The sequence below is a fragment of the Lytechinus pictus genome, chromosome 3 (genome assembly GCF_037042905.1).
Source record: "Lytechinus pictus isolate F3 Inbred chromosome 3, Lp3.0, whole genome shotgun sequence".
NCBI lineage: Eukaryota > Metazoa > Echinodermata > Echinoidea > Temnopleuroida > Toxopneustidae > Lytechinus > Lytechinus pictus.
The window spans coordinates 2,563,816-2,580,825 of NC_087247.1; the positions used below are offsets into that span (position 1 = coordinate 2,563,816).

Genomic DNA, 17,010 nt, shown 5'->3' on the forward strand with positions numbered 1-17,010 from the left:
TTTAAAATACACATATTGAAATAAACATTTCATAAAAGTCATTGTCATGTTGTTCCATTCGACTATGTCCAGATCTATTCTCTCTTTCCCTCTCTCTTATTCTCTTACCTACTTCTTTCGTCTTTCTTGTGTTTTATTTCTTCCTTTCTTCCTCTCTCCCCCTTTTCGTTCGCTCTTCTTATTCAGGTCATTCGGTCTCTTCTCTCTAACCCCCTCCCCTATTCTATCTCATCCCCTTTCTCTTCTTTAATTCTTTCGTCCCTCTTAATCTGTTTTTTTTTCTTCCCTTTCGATCTTTTTTTTCTCTGCCAATTTTTCCCCCTCCTTTCCTTCTTCTCTCTTGCCTTTTTTTCACCCTCCACTTTTATTTTTTATTTTTCCCCTTTTCTTCTTGTTTTCGTTTCTATTTACATAATTCTGTTTTTCGTTCTTCTCACCCTTCGATCTTCTCTCTTTTTGCCGGTTTTCTTTCTTTTTTCCTTCTTTGTTTTCTCCCTCCCTCACCCACCGCCTTATTCCTCTTTTTTTCTTTCGTTCCTCTTTATATAATTATGTTTTCCTTCTTCCTCTCCCCTGCCCATTCCCACCATCTTATTCCTCTCCCCCCTCCATTTCTTTTTCTTCTCCCCCGTCGATCTGCTCTCAATATTTTTTAACCTCATTTCTTCCCCCTTTTTTCCTTCTTATTCCTCTCTCTTGCTCACCCCACCGTCTTATTCCTCATCCTTTTTCCTCTTATTTCTTTTGTTGTTCTGTATTATTCGTTCTTCTCCCCATTCGATCTTCTATTTTTTTTTCACAGCCGTTCTTTCTTCTTCCTCTTTCCTGCCCACGCCCATGCACCGTATTTTTCCTCCATTCTTCGTCTTATTTTTTTAAATCCTCTTTATATGTTTGAGAGTGAACACATGCAAACAAATATCGAACAGCTTTTATTGTTCTTTCTTTAATCATTCAATCTTACAAAGACATCATTGTTGCACAAGGCATTTGCAACAATCTTCTGATTCTTTATCTGTATTACTGCGTTAGAATATATATATATTTTTTAAACAAGTGCACACCAAGCTACCAATAATGCCTATAGAATTTCCATTTATTTGAAAGCAGGATAAAATAGCATTGCACATTAAATGCCTTGCTCACAGGCATAGGTGCCGCGGCCGGGGATCGAACCCCGGACTTTTTATGTATAGCCAGGCGCCTTAGACCACTCGGCCACGGCAAAACCAAAATATTGTTTGTGCTTGATATCGATCCGAAAATCAGCATTCGTGGAGGTGTCGTGGCCGAGTGGTCCAAGGTGCCTGACTGTACATAGGAAGCCCGGGGTTTATCCTGCATTCAAATAAGTGGAATGTTGTATGCATTATTGGTAACTAGGTGTGCACTTGTTAGTTTAGAAAAAATCTTAACTCCCCTAATCTATCCTTTCTTGGAAATAATTGTGGCGGGATTTTACTCAGGGTACCTCCTCGCTCTTTTTGTTGTAGAGTTAAGACGTTTATGCCAGGTTTTTTTTCCGGAATCAGTTTTAGAATCACTATAACTTTTTTTCATTAATATATCTTGGGTGTTTTTTTTCATTCTAATTTTGAATCATTCCAATGCTGTAAATAATTATACCCCCCCCCCAAAAAAAAAAAAAAGATCGATAATAGACGATATTGAGCAAATTATTCACGTTTTTTGTTCTCACTGCCTCAATCTAACATAAGCATTCATAAAACATGATCACACAAGCCTTTCGTATAAAGATAAGGTTCAAATTGAAATATTTTGAAGGCTTATCTTACCATTTTACAATGGATAGTTCTTTTTATTAGAACATGCGGTTAAAGTTAGATTACATGTGAGAGTAAACGCGATCGACATTCAAACAACCGCATAGAGGCAATTTGCGGTATATGAAATTGTTATTATTATTTAATAAACAAGACGATGATACAATGAATCATTGGTATACTCCCTCCTCACCGGTTTTAGGTCCCTGCCTTTTATTTCATTAAAAAGGGAGATCATGACAATTATTTATTTCACGAATATAATTATAAAACCCCAGTATAACTATGGAGCTATTACACTGATCTGTATAGAAGATCAGTGGATTGACATATCGAACCATAACATTAACTTTGTTTCGTCTTGCAGTCGCGCGTGACCTGCAAGTTCACTATTGTTCCAAATGCAGCCTCCTCATTGGTCAATCGTTTCGCCTTCTTTGGCAAGCGGTTGCTAGGACATTTCTGTTAGCCCGGCGGTGGCAAAATAGATTTTTTTCATGGAGCGGATTCAAAACGGAAGTCAAACTTCGAAGGCGTTTTTCTCTTGATTTTTATTTTCAAAAGCCCAATTCTTCTTGCATTCTAAGGCTAATATCTCCACTATTATTTATTCTTAAGGGTCGAGTGATATATCAAATTAAAGGTAAAGAAACGGAGAACAATAATCACTACAAAACTTGGATTTGAAAAATTCCGAGTTGTCTCTCATTTCGGTATGACGAGTCACATTTGATTGTATTTGAATGTTTTTTTACCAGAAATTGAAATAAATGAAATGAAAAAATTCATTCATTCATTAATTAATTTATCATTTACTGTTACATACTCACTTATTCATTCATTCTTTTATGCATTGTGTTTTCTATTAATCTATCATATATTAACATTTTACTTATTCATCATTATCATTATTTACTTATTTATTTTATGTATCTATTTTTCTTTGGGGGGGGGGTATAAACAGTGCTCTTGTTATTACCTGGAATGTTCCTCTTACTCGTCCAATTGGAAAAGAAGCCAGGATCCACTCCTGGGAGCTTGGCTGACTGTGGGCTGCAACATGGGCTTTGTCTAAGCCGGACACAATAAAGACGCTCACAAATCCACTTCCTGAAAGCGCATGAAGAACATAATACCTTCATCAGGTTTTGTTTTTTAATATAAGCATCTACAGTGTGTATGAGATCTAATGTTCTGTCAAATTTTGATTTCTGGTCTTGTATCAACTGAATGATGCATTTTTACCACTTATCATACAACTGTTTTTTCAGGAATTTACCACTGAAATGTGCAGATTACAAATGTCATGGATCTCATGTTTAAAAAGTCAATATATATCTCCTACCAGGAAGCAAAAAATAGAGACAGAATGGATGAAAAGGAACAAAAAGCAAGGGGAAGAAGAAGGAGGACAAAGAAAAAGTAGAAGATGAAAAAAGCTGAAGATGCAGAATTAGGAGCAGAGGGAGGAAACACGAAAGAGGAAAGAAAAGAAGAACAAGAAATTGATTGAAGGAGAAATAAATATAACTAAAGAAAAAGAAGAGGACGACTAAGAAACAAGAAAAAGTAGAAGATACTACCTCCATATTTGTAGACCCAGAATTCAAGAATACAGTGAGGACTTGCTTCATTTAGCTCAGGGGAAATGAAAAGAGTTTCAGTGTACTGTGGGCCTGGACTAGCATCAGTGTACAAATAGTATCCTGCAAGAAATATTTTAGCTGGATTTACATTACATGTGTATTTTTGTCAGCTAATACAAAGAGCAACTGAACAAAAAAGTTTGGAAATCTCAGTTTGGCCGTTAATTTTCTCACAACTTCCAATCTTACACAATGCATATTTGATACAATTAAAAGATCATTTAATTCTCTTTAAAATGATACCATGCTTGTTATGATCATACCATCACAAAAAGAGCAGGAAGTGTTGGATGAGGTCTGAATTGAAAAGCTGCAAAAACGAGCAGAAATAGTCATAAAGGGTCAATACGGTACATGATTCTTTTGTCTGTGTCAATAGAGATGAAAATCCACTCGAATCAAGCCCACGCTTCTTCTTTTTTAATGCTTTGTTGTGGTTTAGTGAGACAAAATGGTTTGAGTCGTGAATTGAAATACCCATGCATGTTTGTTTGTTTTGTATTTGCTTGTGCAGAGGCGTGTTTGATTCCATGTTAAAAGGTGGTTTCAAACCGCCTCGATCACAAGAATCCCCGTTAAATTACGAGAACTTTTTTAGGCTGAAAAATACCCATTAATTATTCCTGCATTCACACTGCCCTGAAACATATCCTTCGGGATAAGTTCCTGAAGTTACGAGCATGCGCAGTATGGTCTGATAAGCAGCAAGGCGCGAAATTCAAAATCACTAGCCCAGCAGCAACCCATGCACGGCGCCGCACCCAACGACACGCTGGGCTAAAAGTTCCCGTAATTTGCTTTCAGACCGCCAAAATACCCACGACCTTGGAAAAATCCCCGCGAAAGTTCTCGTAATTTCGCCAAGTACCTACTATTTATCGGGTATTTTCTTTCGGGGATATTACGCGTAGTTTGCTTTCACACCGCCAAAATACCTGGTATTTTCTGATCGGGGTAAATTTCCCGATCAGAGAATACCTGGAACTGGCGAACTTCGAGGCGGTCTGAAACCACCTAAAGTTAAAGTGCATGAAAACAAAAGAAGCCGCTGAGAAACTCACTCATCTGCACGGAAAAAATAACAGTGACTTTCAATATTATGCCATTTTGCACCTTATGAATTTTGACTTGTTCCACATTTCAAGGCACTGCACTTCCATGTGAACCATAATCATATCATGGAGGGTATAATTTTAAAGGAAATTAAATGATCTATTCGATGGTATCAATCACACATTAATATTCACTAAAACCAAGGAGGGATTATCGATCAAAATCCAAACTTTTTCGTTATGTTATGTAGTATGTAGTTAACTTCCTGTTATCCTTTCAGTCATTCACCTTCACTTGTTTACAAACTCTCCCTATGTCATCTTAGAATTCCAAAACCCCCAATATCACTTTATTTCTAAACCATAACCATATAAGACCAACCCTCACTGACGTCAGCTAACTTCAAGCAACAAACGTTCTAGGAAGAAGGTCTTTGACTCATACTGTACCACTAGCCCCAGTCACTCTCAGTGAGCATCACAACACCCCTTATACCAGAGAAAGTTTGATAGACAGTTACCTGTAGACCAATCAGAAGAAGTTTAGATCACTCCCACCTTAAAATGTTACACCCCAAAACTAATGATATAAATAAGACTTCTTGATTATAAGAGAGAGACTAGAGAAATACAGACAGGCCATATATACAAGACCCATATTCATCCAGATAGACTGACTGACTTCAAGACTAAGTTTAAACATCAATTAATATACTTCTGAATATTTGCTTCCATTACCTGCTGTATTTTGATTCTTCATTAATATCTACTCAACTAGGCCTACTTGAACTTTAAACAAATGCTTATGATTTGAACTGCATATAATTTCTTCAGAGTTTCTTCACTTATGCTTCCCTTGTAAATTAATATCGGTCCCAAATATACACGACAATGATTTATACAATCATTTACTAGGTTCCTTCTTATAACACTATCACCGTCTACATATTGTATTCTTTGTATAGCATTGTAAAAAGATTATGTGTAACACCTCCTTCATTAGCACTCTTGAAAAGAATATTTGAATTTACTACATTACTTATTTTCAACACCTTAATACTACTTAAGGTGCTTTGTCACAGTGTACCAACCTTCAGCTGTTCCGATTGTATGATCTTTTGATGGCGCAGTGTTAAGTGAAGGTGTATCTCCTTTTCCTCTCCGCCACCTCAAACTGCCATCACCAGAGTCGGTGTAATTACACCAACCCAACTCAAAGTCACAATTACCTGGGATGATAGGTTAAATGGGAATAACAATGTTGATTTTTAAATCTCCTCTTTTATTTCATGTTTATCAATCGAAGGATGTAATTAAAACAAACATGCGCTTGTTTCATTCAGAAGCCAGCGTATCAACAAGTACAACTATATCGACATATTTGAAACATATGACACACAAATGGGAATACAGTCCTTGGTTATTTCTTATTTCATATTGTTTATTGCACCATTTATAAATTCATCTACTGACTTCAATCTATTTTTCATGTCCTTGTCTGCAGCTCAGTCTATTGGAACTTCTGTACATCACATAATACTCAAGAGTCAAAGAAATTTTCCAAATCACAATTTGCATGATGTAAAAGTTTAACAGATTTCTATGCTAAAAGTGATTTGGCATATCAGCATAATCACCTGTATTTACTCTTTTTCATTTCCAAATCTTACTTTATTGTCAAACTTGATACAAAATAAGCCATAGGTTATAATTTTTTAGTCATGCCATAAAACATGTCGAAGCATAGGACAATGTAATATGTTAAATAAATGAGACCATTCAAACATATAATAACAAGAAAATATTTATTTTGCTAATGTACAACTGCAATAGATACAAGTACGATATGGTTGATAGAGAGCTCAATAACTGAGAAATATAGAGATGTTTAAATGGGGAATGGACACAGAGAGAAAACAGAAGGGGGAGGATGTCAGAGAGTAAATTCATATGAAAGTTATTATAAATGTATTGCCATTATATGTATTTACCAGAGCTGCCAACCTGAACAAGAACATTTCAGTATTTTCAAGGCTAAAAATCAGTATTTTGGTGAGGAAATTAGTATTTTCACAGAAATACTAAAGGACAACTCATAAACTGAAACTTTAGAAATCAGTATTTTGCATGAAACCATCAGTATTCTCTATTTTCAGTACTAAATACGGAAAATCAGTACTACTTGGCAGCTCTGATTTACATAAATAACCTTCGTAATATATTGACCAACTTACCACAATTAACCTCATCACTGCCATCACCACAGTCATCTTCAAAGTTACATCTCAAGGTGGCATCAGTCAAACATCCCCCGTTATCACAATAAAACTGACATGGTGGCGGATCAGTAACCGCTACACAAGCACCGTCATAGATGCTTATGTCATCAATGGCCATGTCGCTTTGAGAAGGTGTCCCCACATCTCCGATAATTCCAATCTACAATTAGGAAATGATATTAGTGTATATCATCATTTACAATGATAATAAGCCTTTGTATAGCGCCATCTATCTAGAAATAATCTATTCGGAGACTGTTATAATAATCATTGTTTTACCCGGCTTTAGCTTTCATTGACTTCCAATGGTCAGTGCATTCAATGAATTAATCCTGCTGCATACCCATTCACCACACCTGGGTTGAGTGCAGCACAATGCTGGTAAATTTTCTTGCTGAAGAAATACAGGCCATGGTTAGGAAACCCTTGTCCCTCTGATTGAAGACAAGTGTCATGACCTCTAGACCACGATGCCCCCACTGAATAAACCGGTATCCTGCCTCATTCGTTTCGTTTCCATCACCTTACTCACATATCTAACCACGGGGTTTGGCTTCTGACCCACTACTTGTTAGAGGCTGGGTTCGGTAACACAAAGCTATGCATTTGATCATAAAAGAATATTCTAATGATTAATTCAATTGACTAGATTGTACAATCAATTGTGAAAACCTAACATACCATCATTCAATATGTTTTCGTATAAAAGGGCCCAGGTGGCACAGTGCAAAGCTTCATTCAGATTAAAATCTAACTAAAATCTAGATTAATGCCTATTTCTTAATGAAACACCTTGAGATCAATCTAACTTTGAGCTTGACTTGAGCCCCCACCCCCTTCCGTATCTTACTTACTCTGTAAGTCTGATCTTCAGCTCCAGTTGTTACAGTAGCATGCAGCCATGCACCACTCAGAGGACCTTTCTTCGACCACAGAAGCTGATCAATCATGATCTTGATAGATCCTTGGTCAGCTCCACCCATGTAATACCAGAATGATAAGCACTTCTGACCGACCATCAGCGGCGAGTTGAGGATGGCCGAGTCGCCAAGCTGACGAGGTGCACCAGAATCAATGTAGATATAAAACCCTTGAATAATAATAAGGAGAATAAGAATAGTAATAAAAATTCAATTCAAATAAACATTTATTTTCTTCCATTTCAAAACATTTTTCATAAACATTAGTTCATACAAAAATCAAATTGTTATGAGGAATATAAATATGTACATGTTTGGTATAAAGAAGAAGGCGTATACCCTAAAAGCCGAGGCTTGTGACGGGATACGCCTATAGACAGAAATACAATACAAAATACAATACAAAAGAAAGGGCAGAGAAAAGAAGAGAAGGAAAGGGAATGAGAGAGGGAGACGTGAGCGGGAGGCGGGTAGAATTACTGTATAAAATAGAATGCTTAACAAATGTATCAGTGGGGGCAAAATATAAATGCCGCAACAACAATTGTCCATGGTTCATGATAACTTAAAGTCAAAAGGAAACGTAAGTTGGAAAATATTCATATATAAAATGACAGAAGAAGTTTTTTCATTTTATACTTAGAGCTAGTTGACGATAGAGATTGTTTTATGTAATCCGGTATTTCGTTCCATATTTTGGGGCCAGTATAACGAATGTTGTGTTGAAAGATTATTTTTCTATGTTTGGGAATGAATATTTGATTATTTGAGCGGGTATCAAAATTATGTATGTTGGAAACATGCGTAAACAAATAAAAAAATTTGTGTGGAATTTGAGAATTTAAACACCTGTAGAGAAACTGACATTGTTGAAGTTTATTGATGTCGTCTAATTTCAACAATTTTAGGGAATGAAATAAATTTTTAGTATTTGCTAGTGGTATATTGTAATCTGGAGAAATAATACGCACAATTTTATTTTGAAGGGAACATAATTTCTTAAGATGGGTTTGGTATGTGTTCGCCCAGACCAAATTACAGTAATAAAAATATGGCAAGATTAAAGAGCAATATAATGTACGCAATACAGTTTTAGGCAAGTAAAAACTTAGGCGATGTATTATTCCAATATTTTTTGCAACTTTGTTCTCAATTTCATTTATGTGATGTATCCATGTTAAATTACTATCAATAATAACGCCAAGAAACCTTGTATTTTCAACTCTGGGAATAATTTGGTTGTTAAGTTTCACCACTACATGATTAAAATCAATACGCCTTGTGGAGTTACGGAATATAATGTAATTGCATTTTTTATAGTTAATGGTAAGCTTGTTTGCACAAAACCATTTACAAACATTTGTTAGTTCAGTATATACAGTTTCTTGTGATTCAAGTGATGAAGATTTCTATCAGAATAAACAATATTGGTATCGTCGGCGTACATGATAAAGGAAAGGAGATTTGACGAACGATAAATGTCATTAATAAATAGAATAAACAAAAGTGGGCCAAGCAATGACCCTTGTGGTACTCCACATTTAATTGTCTTAAATTCAGACTGAACAGAGTTATAAACGGTGCATTGTTTACGATTTGAGAGGTAACTAGAAAAAAGGTCGAGAGCAGTTCCACGAATACCATAGTTAGTTAGTTTTGATAAAAGTATATTATGATTGTGTCAAACGCCTTTGACAAGTCAATAAATATCCCTATTGCGAATGAGTCGTGCTCAAAGGAGTCAATTATGGTATTTGTTAATTCGAGAAGAGCTAGTTCTGTTGAGTGGTCACTACGAAATCCGTATTGAGATTCAAAAAGACACTTGTTATTTTCAAGAAAATTATAGGCCCTTTTATAAATAACAATAATAACTTAACAAATTCAAAACAGGTCTTAAAACAGACTTATTCAAATTGTACCTAGCCTCAACAAAATGAACTCATCAACACTTCTCTTCCTCTCCTTTGTTTTCTCAAGCGCATAGAGACTATTTTTGACGTGTTATGGGCTATACAAAAACTGACCATTATTATGATTATTATTAAAAATATTACACATTTCTTGTATAGCACACATTATGATACAATATCTCTATGCATCAAAAGTGAAAAAGGTTAATAAGAATATCTTGCAAACATATATTTTACATTGATAGCACTTTATCATAACATACAATATTCACTGAAATGGAACAATGGGCATGGAAACAAATACACGCGCTAGGTCAAATAGGGTAGTTTTGTGCATCTTGCTATACTATAAAGACTCTATGCCACAAACACACTACTAACTTAAGATTGTGTTGTTGAAATTTGTAGATGAACAATAGCAGATGAACAAAATCAAAATAATAATTAAAATCTAAGTTTACCATGCAGTATCACATGTAAACGATGAACAGCTTTATAGAAAATCAGATATGTAGCTTATAGTAAGATACCCCATGTCACAAAGTTTATAAGAAATATGCTTACCAAAGAGTGCACATGGAAAACAAGAAAATTATAAAAAAAAGTGGCAAACTGTTGCTATGCAAAGTATGCTGTGGCACATTGTCAGGGTTTGTCAATAGAAAATACAAATGCACATATATATATATATATACTACCTGCTGCTGTTCCAACAGAATGATCTGTGTCAGGACCAGAGCTCGATGAAGGCGTGGGTCCGCTGGCTCTTATCCAATCAAACATATCATTACTGACTGAGGAAGGATAGTTCCAGAAGGTACAGGTGTCATATTCAAAGTCACAAGACCCTGGTGGGGCGCAGTAGTCTTTGTTCAAGTTGATGTCATCAAGCGCTAGAACTCCATCAGAACCAATGGTGGCTTCGAAGATGATCTGTTAATGAAATTAGCGAATAATAATTCAGGAATACCAATACAATATCACTTCTTTGTTTTGGCTTTGGGGTTTCCTCTCTAATCTAAATGGTCCATAAGATGGGCATTCATTTTTTATTCACTGAAGATAATCCCAGTATAGATCACAGCAATAAGTGCATACTGAATATGTAATATTGCCATCCTAAGCCAGAAAGTATCTCCACCAACAGCAACAATGCAGTAATAATTATGTTGTATTAGCAAAGCAGCCTGCACACATGTTAAACAGGCCATACACCCAAGCACACTGCATTTCAAGGTGTAAATTCCTACTTGATTCATATCTACCAAAGATGAATTTGTTGGTGAAGGAAACAAGCACCATAGAGTAGAATTTGAATTCCCTATTTGTAGTCAGCGGTGCCAACATTGTTTAACTAGTTGAGAATGAGACTCCCATGCAAAGGCCAATGTATAATTTAGGGGTCAAAATTAGTGAGATCAATAGAAATGCAATCAAATTAAACAACAACAAAATAAGTGAGAAAAGACCACAATGAGTGAGTCTCACTCTAAATGAGTGAATAAATAAAATAATAAATATAAATAAGTCACTGCAGTGCCCTTCCACAGCAAACTGCCCATTTTCCCTGATAAATTTACTGAGCAGTGACAGCCATTTTATATGATTGTATTTGAACAACCGTTAGTCACTACAGACTCCTCCTTGTTCTGTTTACTGATGATATTGATGACGATTGTAAAGATGGTGATGATGGTGATGAAGATGAATGATGATGATAATGATGGTGATGATGATTGTGATGGTGATGAAAATGATGATGATTATGATGATGATGGTGATTATAATGAAGATGATTATGATCTTGATATTGATGTACTTACAGTATAGTCCAAGCTACTGGAGAATGACGCTTCATACGGAATCCACATGCTTATAGCAGCAGAGTCATCGAGGCTCAAGATTTGAGTGATCGGGGTATCACCAACTGTGATGGTAGCTGTTAAGTCCGGTGGGTCCGTACCGCTGCTGAATATCCATATCTGAAGACATCGTTGGAAAGTGGCAGGGTAGACGGGAGAGATCAGACGAACCTTTGACATGTAGTTGTTAACGATGCTGTCAACGTATATGAAGTGACCTGTAAATGAATCAGGCAATTCATGCATGATTCCATAATGCACGCGCCACCAAGATTACTATTACCATCTGAAACAGCTAAAACCTGTGTGTCTTTTACACATATTTCAGTGCCAAGTCACAGCGCAGTCATGTTATTGGATTTCATAACTTCACATCGCCAACTATTGAAACAAGAGATGTAACCCAATAACAATATATAAATTATTATGATAATTGTAAATGTAATGATTTATTGTAATTATTATTATATCAGTCATGATTTTTCTTTAAAAACTATTATTTAAAAAAAAATTATTTTTGGCAACAATTACCATCATCATCATTAACAATAATATTCTAGGTTAGCATAGCTTGTTACATGATGACAATGCCTCACAAAATTTAATAAATATATCACCCCTCAGTCACCAATAAATTCCAGCTTACCTATCCAGGGTTACCAGCTTTTCAAGAAAACAAAATTCCCTGATAATTCTTTAAACCCATTCCCAGTTTCACTTTTATTTCGCATGTTTTCTAAGTTGTTGCAGTGAATGACATATAAAGACTAAAAAAACCACCATAACCAGTTATTCAATGGATGTTGTTTTGATATGCAACAAAATATCAAAGCATGGTAGTCTGACTGACTACCATGCTTTTGACTTTAGGGCCGATCAAAATTCCCTGATTTTTCCATCATTTGAGGCATTTTTCCCTGATTTAAGGCATTTTTTATCAAACTCCCTGATTTTTCCCTCACTAAAAAAAAGTAAAATAATTTTCCCTCATTTCCCTGATGGGCTGGGAACCCTGCAATCCACAGCAAAAAAATGAAGCATACCCAAACTTGTTCCATAAGTATGATCTGCATCAGGACCATAGGTCAGGTCCAATGAAGTGAAGTCGTTTGGTTCTACATTCCAATCTCCACCATCCATCATATCCTGGTCAAAACCACACCATTCTCCATGCTCAAAATCACACATTCCTAAAGAAGCAAGAAAACATGAAATATAGAGCTTTTATAGAAATACAAAAATGATAAACTCAAGATTTATTGTTGTTTTCATTGTCAAATAGATGACAGATAACGTTGGCAATCTTCACCAAGAATTCAATAGAACATTTGACAGTTTACACTGAAAAAAATTGCTTCTCAGCCTATCACTTGCAAGTAGTGCACTGTGTTATAATTTAGTTGTCAGTGACATAAAAAAAAAATTAATGCATTAATTTGCATTAGTAATATTAATATATTCATCTACTGAGAGTTTGCGTAATGTTTGTGCATTATCTTTAAAACCTCTTTCAAGGATCAGAAAACCTTAGTTTTGACTTTACATATGCCACATTTGGTGGCAGCGGTGGGATTTAAACATCATGTAGAAAACATATGTAAACTCACGTTGTGAAGGACACTTCCCACTGCTAAAGGTGATGTCATCCAGAGCTATGGCTCCTCTTGATCCACCACCCTTGTATCCTTGGAATGTCACCTGACATTTGAAAAAACACGCAAGAAAGACAAACTCAGCTGAATTCTTTTAATTCATCCAGACAAGTTATAAAAAACAGCAGTATGCATTATATCTACTGAAAAACCCTTACATGTGATATTGTTTTAATCATTCAGTTTTCATGCTCATTGTCATTTTTGATGAGGAGATTGGTTTGATATGCTCTTAAAATTTACTTGACCTTCAGGCTTATCTGTGCACAGTTCAGATCAAGTCAACTTCCCATTCAAAGCACCAATGCTCATCAGTTTAAAAGAAATTCTTTAGTAATTTCTGAATGAAGTGAAAATCCTCACCACGAAAGGGAAAAGAAAGGAATAGCAAACTTTGGTATACTTACTGCAAAGATACCATTTAGATAGATCTGACCCTGTTTCCAGTCTGGGCCCTGGTGTCCCACCCTGACCCACTCCTTGGTTGACCCATCCCTCCAGACTTCCAACCTGTTGATATCAGCTCCCTTCATATGGTACCACCATGAGGCACAGATCCCCTGAGGGCCAGCCGTCATTGACCTTGAGGTCAGTTTGCCAAAGTCACCATCGTTGCCCACATCAGTCTTGAGATAGGCATAGTAGCCTGTGGGCATAAGGAATATACAAGCATATATTGTGATAGCTCAGAGAAAGAGTGACCATCAATACAATGAAGGTCCAGTGGTCATCAAGTTTGGGGTTAGCTGGCCAGTCACAATCAGAACCCACATTGGTTTGCATCAAGTTCTGTGGTTTTGCATAAAAGTCTGCAGTTACGAATTTAAAAAAACTTTGGGTAAAATAATAGGAGATCACCAGGTGGCACAGCTACTGTAACGAAAGAGGTCATCATGTTAGAGATCAACTGGCCACAGTCACCACGATTGCCCACATCAGTCTTGAGATAATAATAATAATAGTAATAACAATAATTTCAATAATACTAGTAATAACATTCCTTTGACAGTGCATATAAGGGTTATATCATCATATCTCTATGCATTTAAGACAAAAGACAGAATAGAAGGAAAAGAGAAAAAAAAACCTGTTTACAGAGGAGCAAATATATAATAAATAATAGGTACATGTTTACAAAAAGAATGTCTTCAAAAGAGGACTTTTGAATTTTGGGATTCTGCAGCATTAGCTTGTTTAACAATGTGCATCATGCTGGCATATGATTTTACTTTGAACAGACTGACCACCATGACATGCAGAACATGATGATGGTATGAATTAAATTGCATGTTTAGTCACGAGGGAGCTCCCACCATAAGCAACACATAGCATTGGGGCCAAGAAGTCCTTGAGCTTGGGGTCGACTTTTATAGAGCAAGTTACACATGAAAATACCCGTTCTTGTCTTGTGACCCTCCACCAGAACATCAACCTACTGTAAAATAAAACTTTGTGGTCAATGCTCACACTTTTAGTTTGCCATAAATATATGATTACCAGCAGTTATAAGATATTGGTACATATTTATTTCACTCATACAAAATAACGGTGGTTTTTTTTACCGAATGTGTTTCCAAGAGTGTGATCTACAGATGGACCTGAGTTGGGGATTGGTGGGTCACCTGAGTGTCTATACCATTTCACTGCACCTGGCGTTGATTGGCTGAAGTCACAGAAGTCGGTCTCAAAGGTACAGATGGACAAAATAGGGGCTGGCCGGACAAAGATAAGGAAAATAACAGTAGAATATTAATAGCCTGAAACAACAGCATCTTGAAATGTAATAGAACACCATTTGCACTACATTGGCCTGTAGTAATTAATGCATTTAATGCTGATTTATAATTTCTCCTCCTATTATTGTCATTGACATCATCAACCCGGTCTCTCACTGGCATAACTAGAATCATCAACCTCATCATTACTGTCATTATCATGCCATTGTCATCCTCAAAATCAAAATACTTCAAATACTGTATCACCAACATCACTACAATATTCATCAACATCATTTTTTCATCATCAACATCACAAAACAAACTCATAATAAGTATAAGAACACCTTCACTCCCATCGAACTAGTTCCTATTTTCATCAACACCCCCACATTTTTGCAATCATGATCCCCATTGCCATCATCATAATTATCATCATATTCAACATCATCATCAGAATCATCACCATCTTCAACGAAATCTCGGTCATCATTCTCATCAATACCATGACCAGATCATCATAATACTCACCATCACCATCACCACCACCATCATCATCATCATCACCAACATCATCACAACAATCATCTCCATCATATTCACAACTACCTATCATCACTCACAATACAATATATCCATCTACGGACCATCATTCATCATTGCAATCACCACCAACCACCAAAATATCACGATTAAAGGGGAAGTTCATCCCGACAAAAGAAAATTATTGTAAAAATAGCAGCAAGAATCTCAAAAAATATTGCAGAAGATTTGAGAAAAATCCATCGAAGAATACAAAAGTTATTTTAGAACTTTAAATATTTGATTTGTGATGTCATATTGCATGGTAAAAAATCAATGAAATGTCATTTTCTCAGAAAGTTGAAAATGTTTGTTACTATATATTCGCTATATTAATAGACAAATTATTTTTCACAAACATTCCTAAAATAAAACAAAATTGAGTGATCATAAACCATTAAAAAATGAAATCTATGTATATCATATTACATAACATACAGGGCAGCTGCTCGTTTATGACGTCACAAATCAAAAACTTAAAATTCTAATAACTTTCTTAATCTTTAATGGATTTTCCTCAAGCCTTCACTAATATTTTTATATATTTTTTCTGCTATTTTACAACAAACCTCTTTTCAGGGTGAACTTCCCCTTTCAAGATAAACTATGGCACTGGTAACAAAAGAAAATAAATGAAGTATATCTGCCAAACAATTTTTTCTGAAAATGTATAATTACAGGTAATTTGAAAATGATGAACTGGAAAATCACTGAAAAATGCCTGTCCTTTTATAGGGTGGTCCAACATGTTGTGGTATGAAATGAATATGATTTCAAGCAAGTCTAAATTATACATTATTTCTCTAATTAAGCATTCTGGTGCATTATAAACATTTTAGCATTGGCTTCCAACCATTTTCTATCGACACCAGATTTTTATACCGGAACTCAAACTTAGCTTTGAACACAATCATTGACACCGTTCTCAATACCTTCCTAAAACTAGTTTACTGGAATCTAGTTTAGTGGAAACTAGTTTATCGTGTCGAAGAGATCTTTCAAACCAGTTCAGAAAACCACCTCAAGATGTAGTTTTCAAGATCGCTTTGCCTCGTTAAACTGGTTTTAGCGGAAGTGAGGACACAACCGTTCTTCGGGAAGCAATCTTCGCACATTTTGAACACGCTACTCCACACGACAGATGTAGAATGCCTACGCTGCAATTTCGAATTTCGCGCGAAACGTGTCACCCCACTGAGAGCGTTTCCATTGCAACAAGATTGCTTTACGTGAAGTGATTTTGAAAACCCCTTTCGTGTGATTGCTAGCAAAACGATCTTCAAAACTGGTTTCCTGAATCGATTTCCAGTAAACTAGTTTTAGAAAGCATAATGAGAACGGCCTCATTGTCATCCTCTACAGAATGAGACACACCTGCTGTGGGTTGGGAGGTGGTAACAGGAACAGGTGTACCGATATCAGAGCATCCTTTCATCTCAAAGTCAAGGTCATCTACTGCTATATCTCCTTGATCTCCAACAACCTTGTAAACAGCCTCCAGTTGGATCTAAGAACATAATGAAAGTCGTTATTCATTATCTTGATTCAATATATCCATTCAAAATAAATTCACTATTTTATGGAAATGAAGTGGGTTTTGTATAG

At 35.9% G+C, this 17,010-nt stretch overlaps 1 protein-coding gene across 1 annotated transcript in view; it reads right to left on the minus strand.

Annotated features, from left to right (window-relative positions):
- LOC129256046 (MAM and LDL-receptor class A domain-containing protein 1-like) overlaps nucleotides 1-16,906 on the minus strand; it is a 92,764-nt gene extending 75,858 nt beyond the window's left edge. The window contains exons 1-12 of the mRNA XM_064096150.1: nucleotides 16,780-16,906; nucleotides 14,671-14,820; nucleotides 13,516-13,754; nucleotides 13,064-13,154; nucleotides 12,500-12,646; nucleotides 11,418-11,674; nucleotides 10,293-10,527; nucleotides 7,616-7,851; nucleotides 6,717-6,921; nucleotides 5,574-5,711; nucleotides 3,368-3,490; nucleotides 2,764-2,894 (exon numbers count right to left, since the gene is read on the minus strand). Coding sequence (XP_063952220.1) covers nucleotides 2,764-2,894; nucleotides 3,368-3,490; nucleotides 5,574-5,711; nucleotides 6,717-6,921; nucleotides 7,616-7,851; nucleotides 10,293-10,527; nucleotides 11,418-11,674; nucleotides 12,500-12,646; nucleotides 13,064-13,154; nucleotides 13,516-13,754; nucleotides 14,671-14,820; nucleotides 16,780-16,840 — 2,013 coding nt within the window. The 5' untranslated portion in view covers nucleotides 16,841-16,906. The remainder of the gene's footprint in view (nucleotides 1-2,763; nucleotides 2,895-3,367; nucleotides 3,491-5,573; nucleotides 5,712-6,716; nucleotides 6,922-7,615; nucleotides 7,852-10,292; nucleotides 10,528-11,417; nucleotides 11,675-12,499; nucleotides 12,647-13,063; nucleotides 13,155-13,515; nucleotides 13,755-14,670; nucleotides 14,821-16,779) is intronic.
- Between the last annotated feature and the right edge of the window lie 104 nt (nucleotides 16,907-17,010).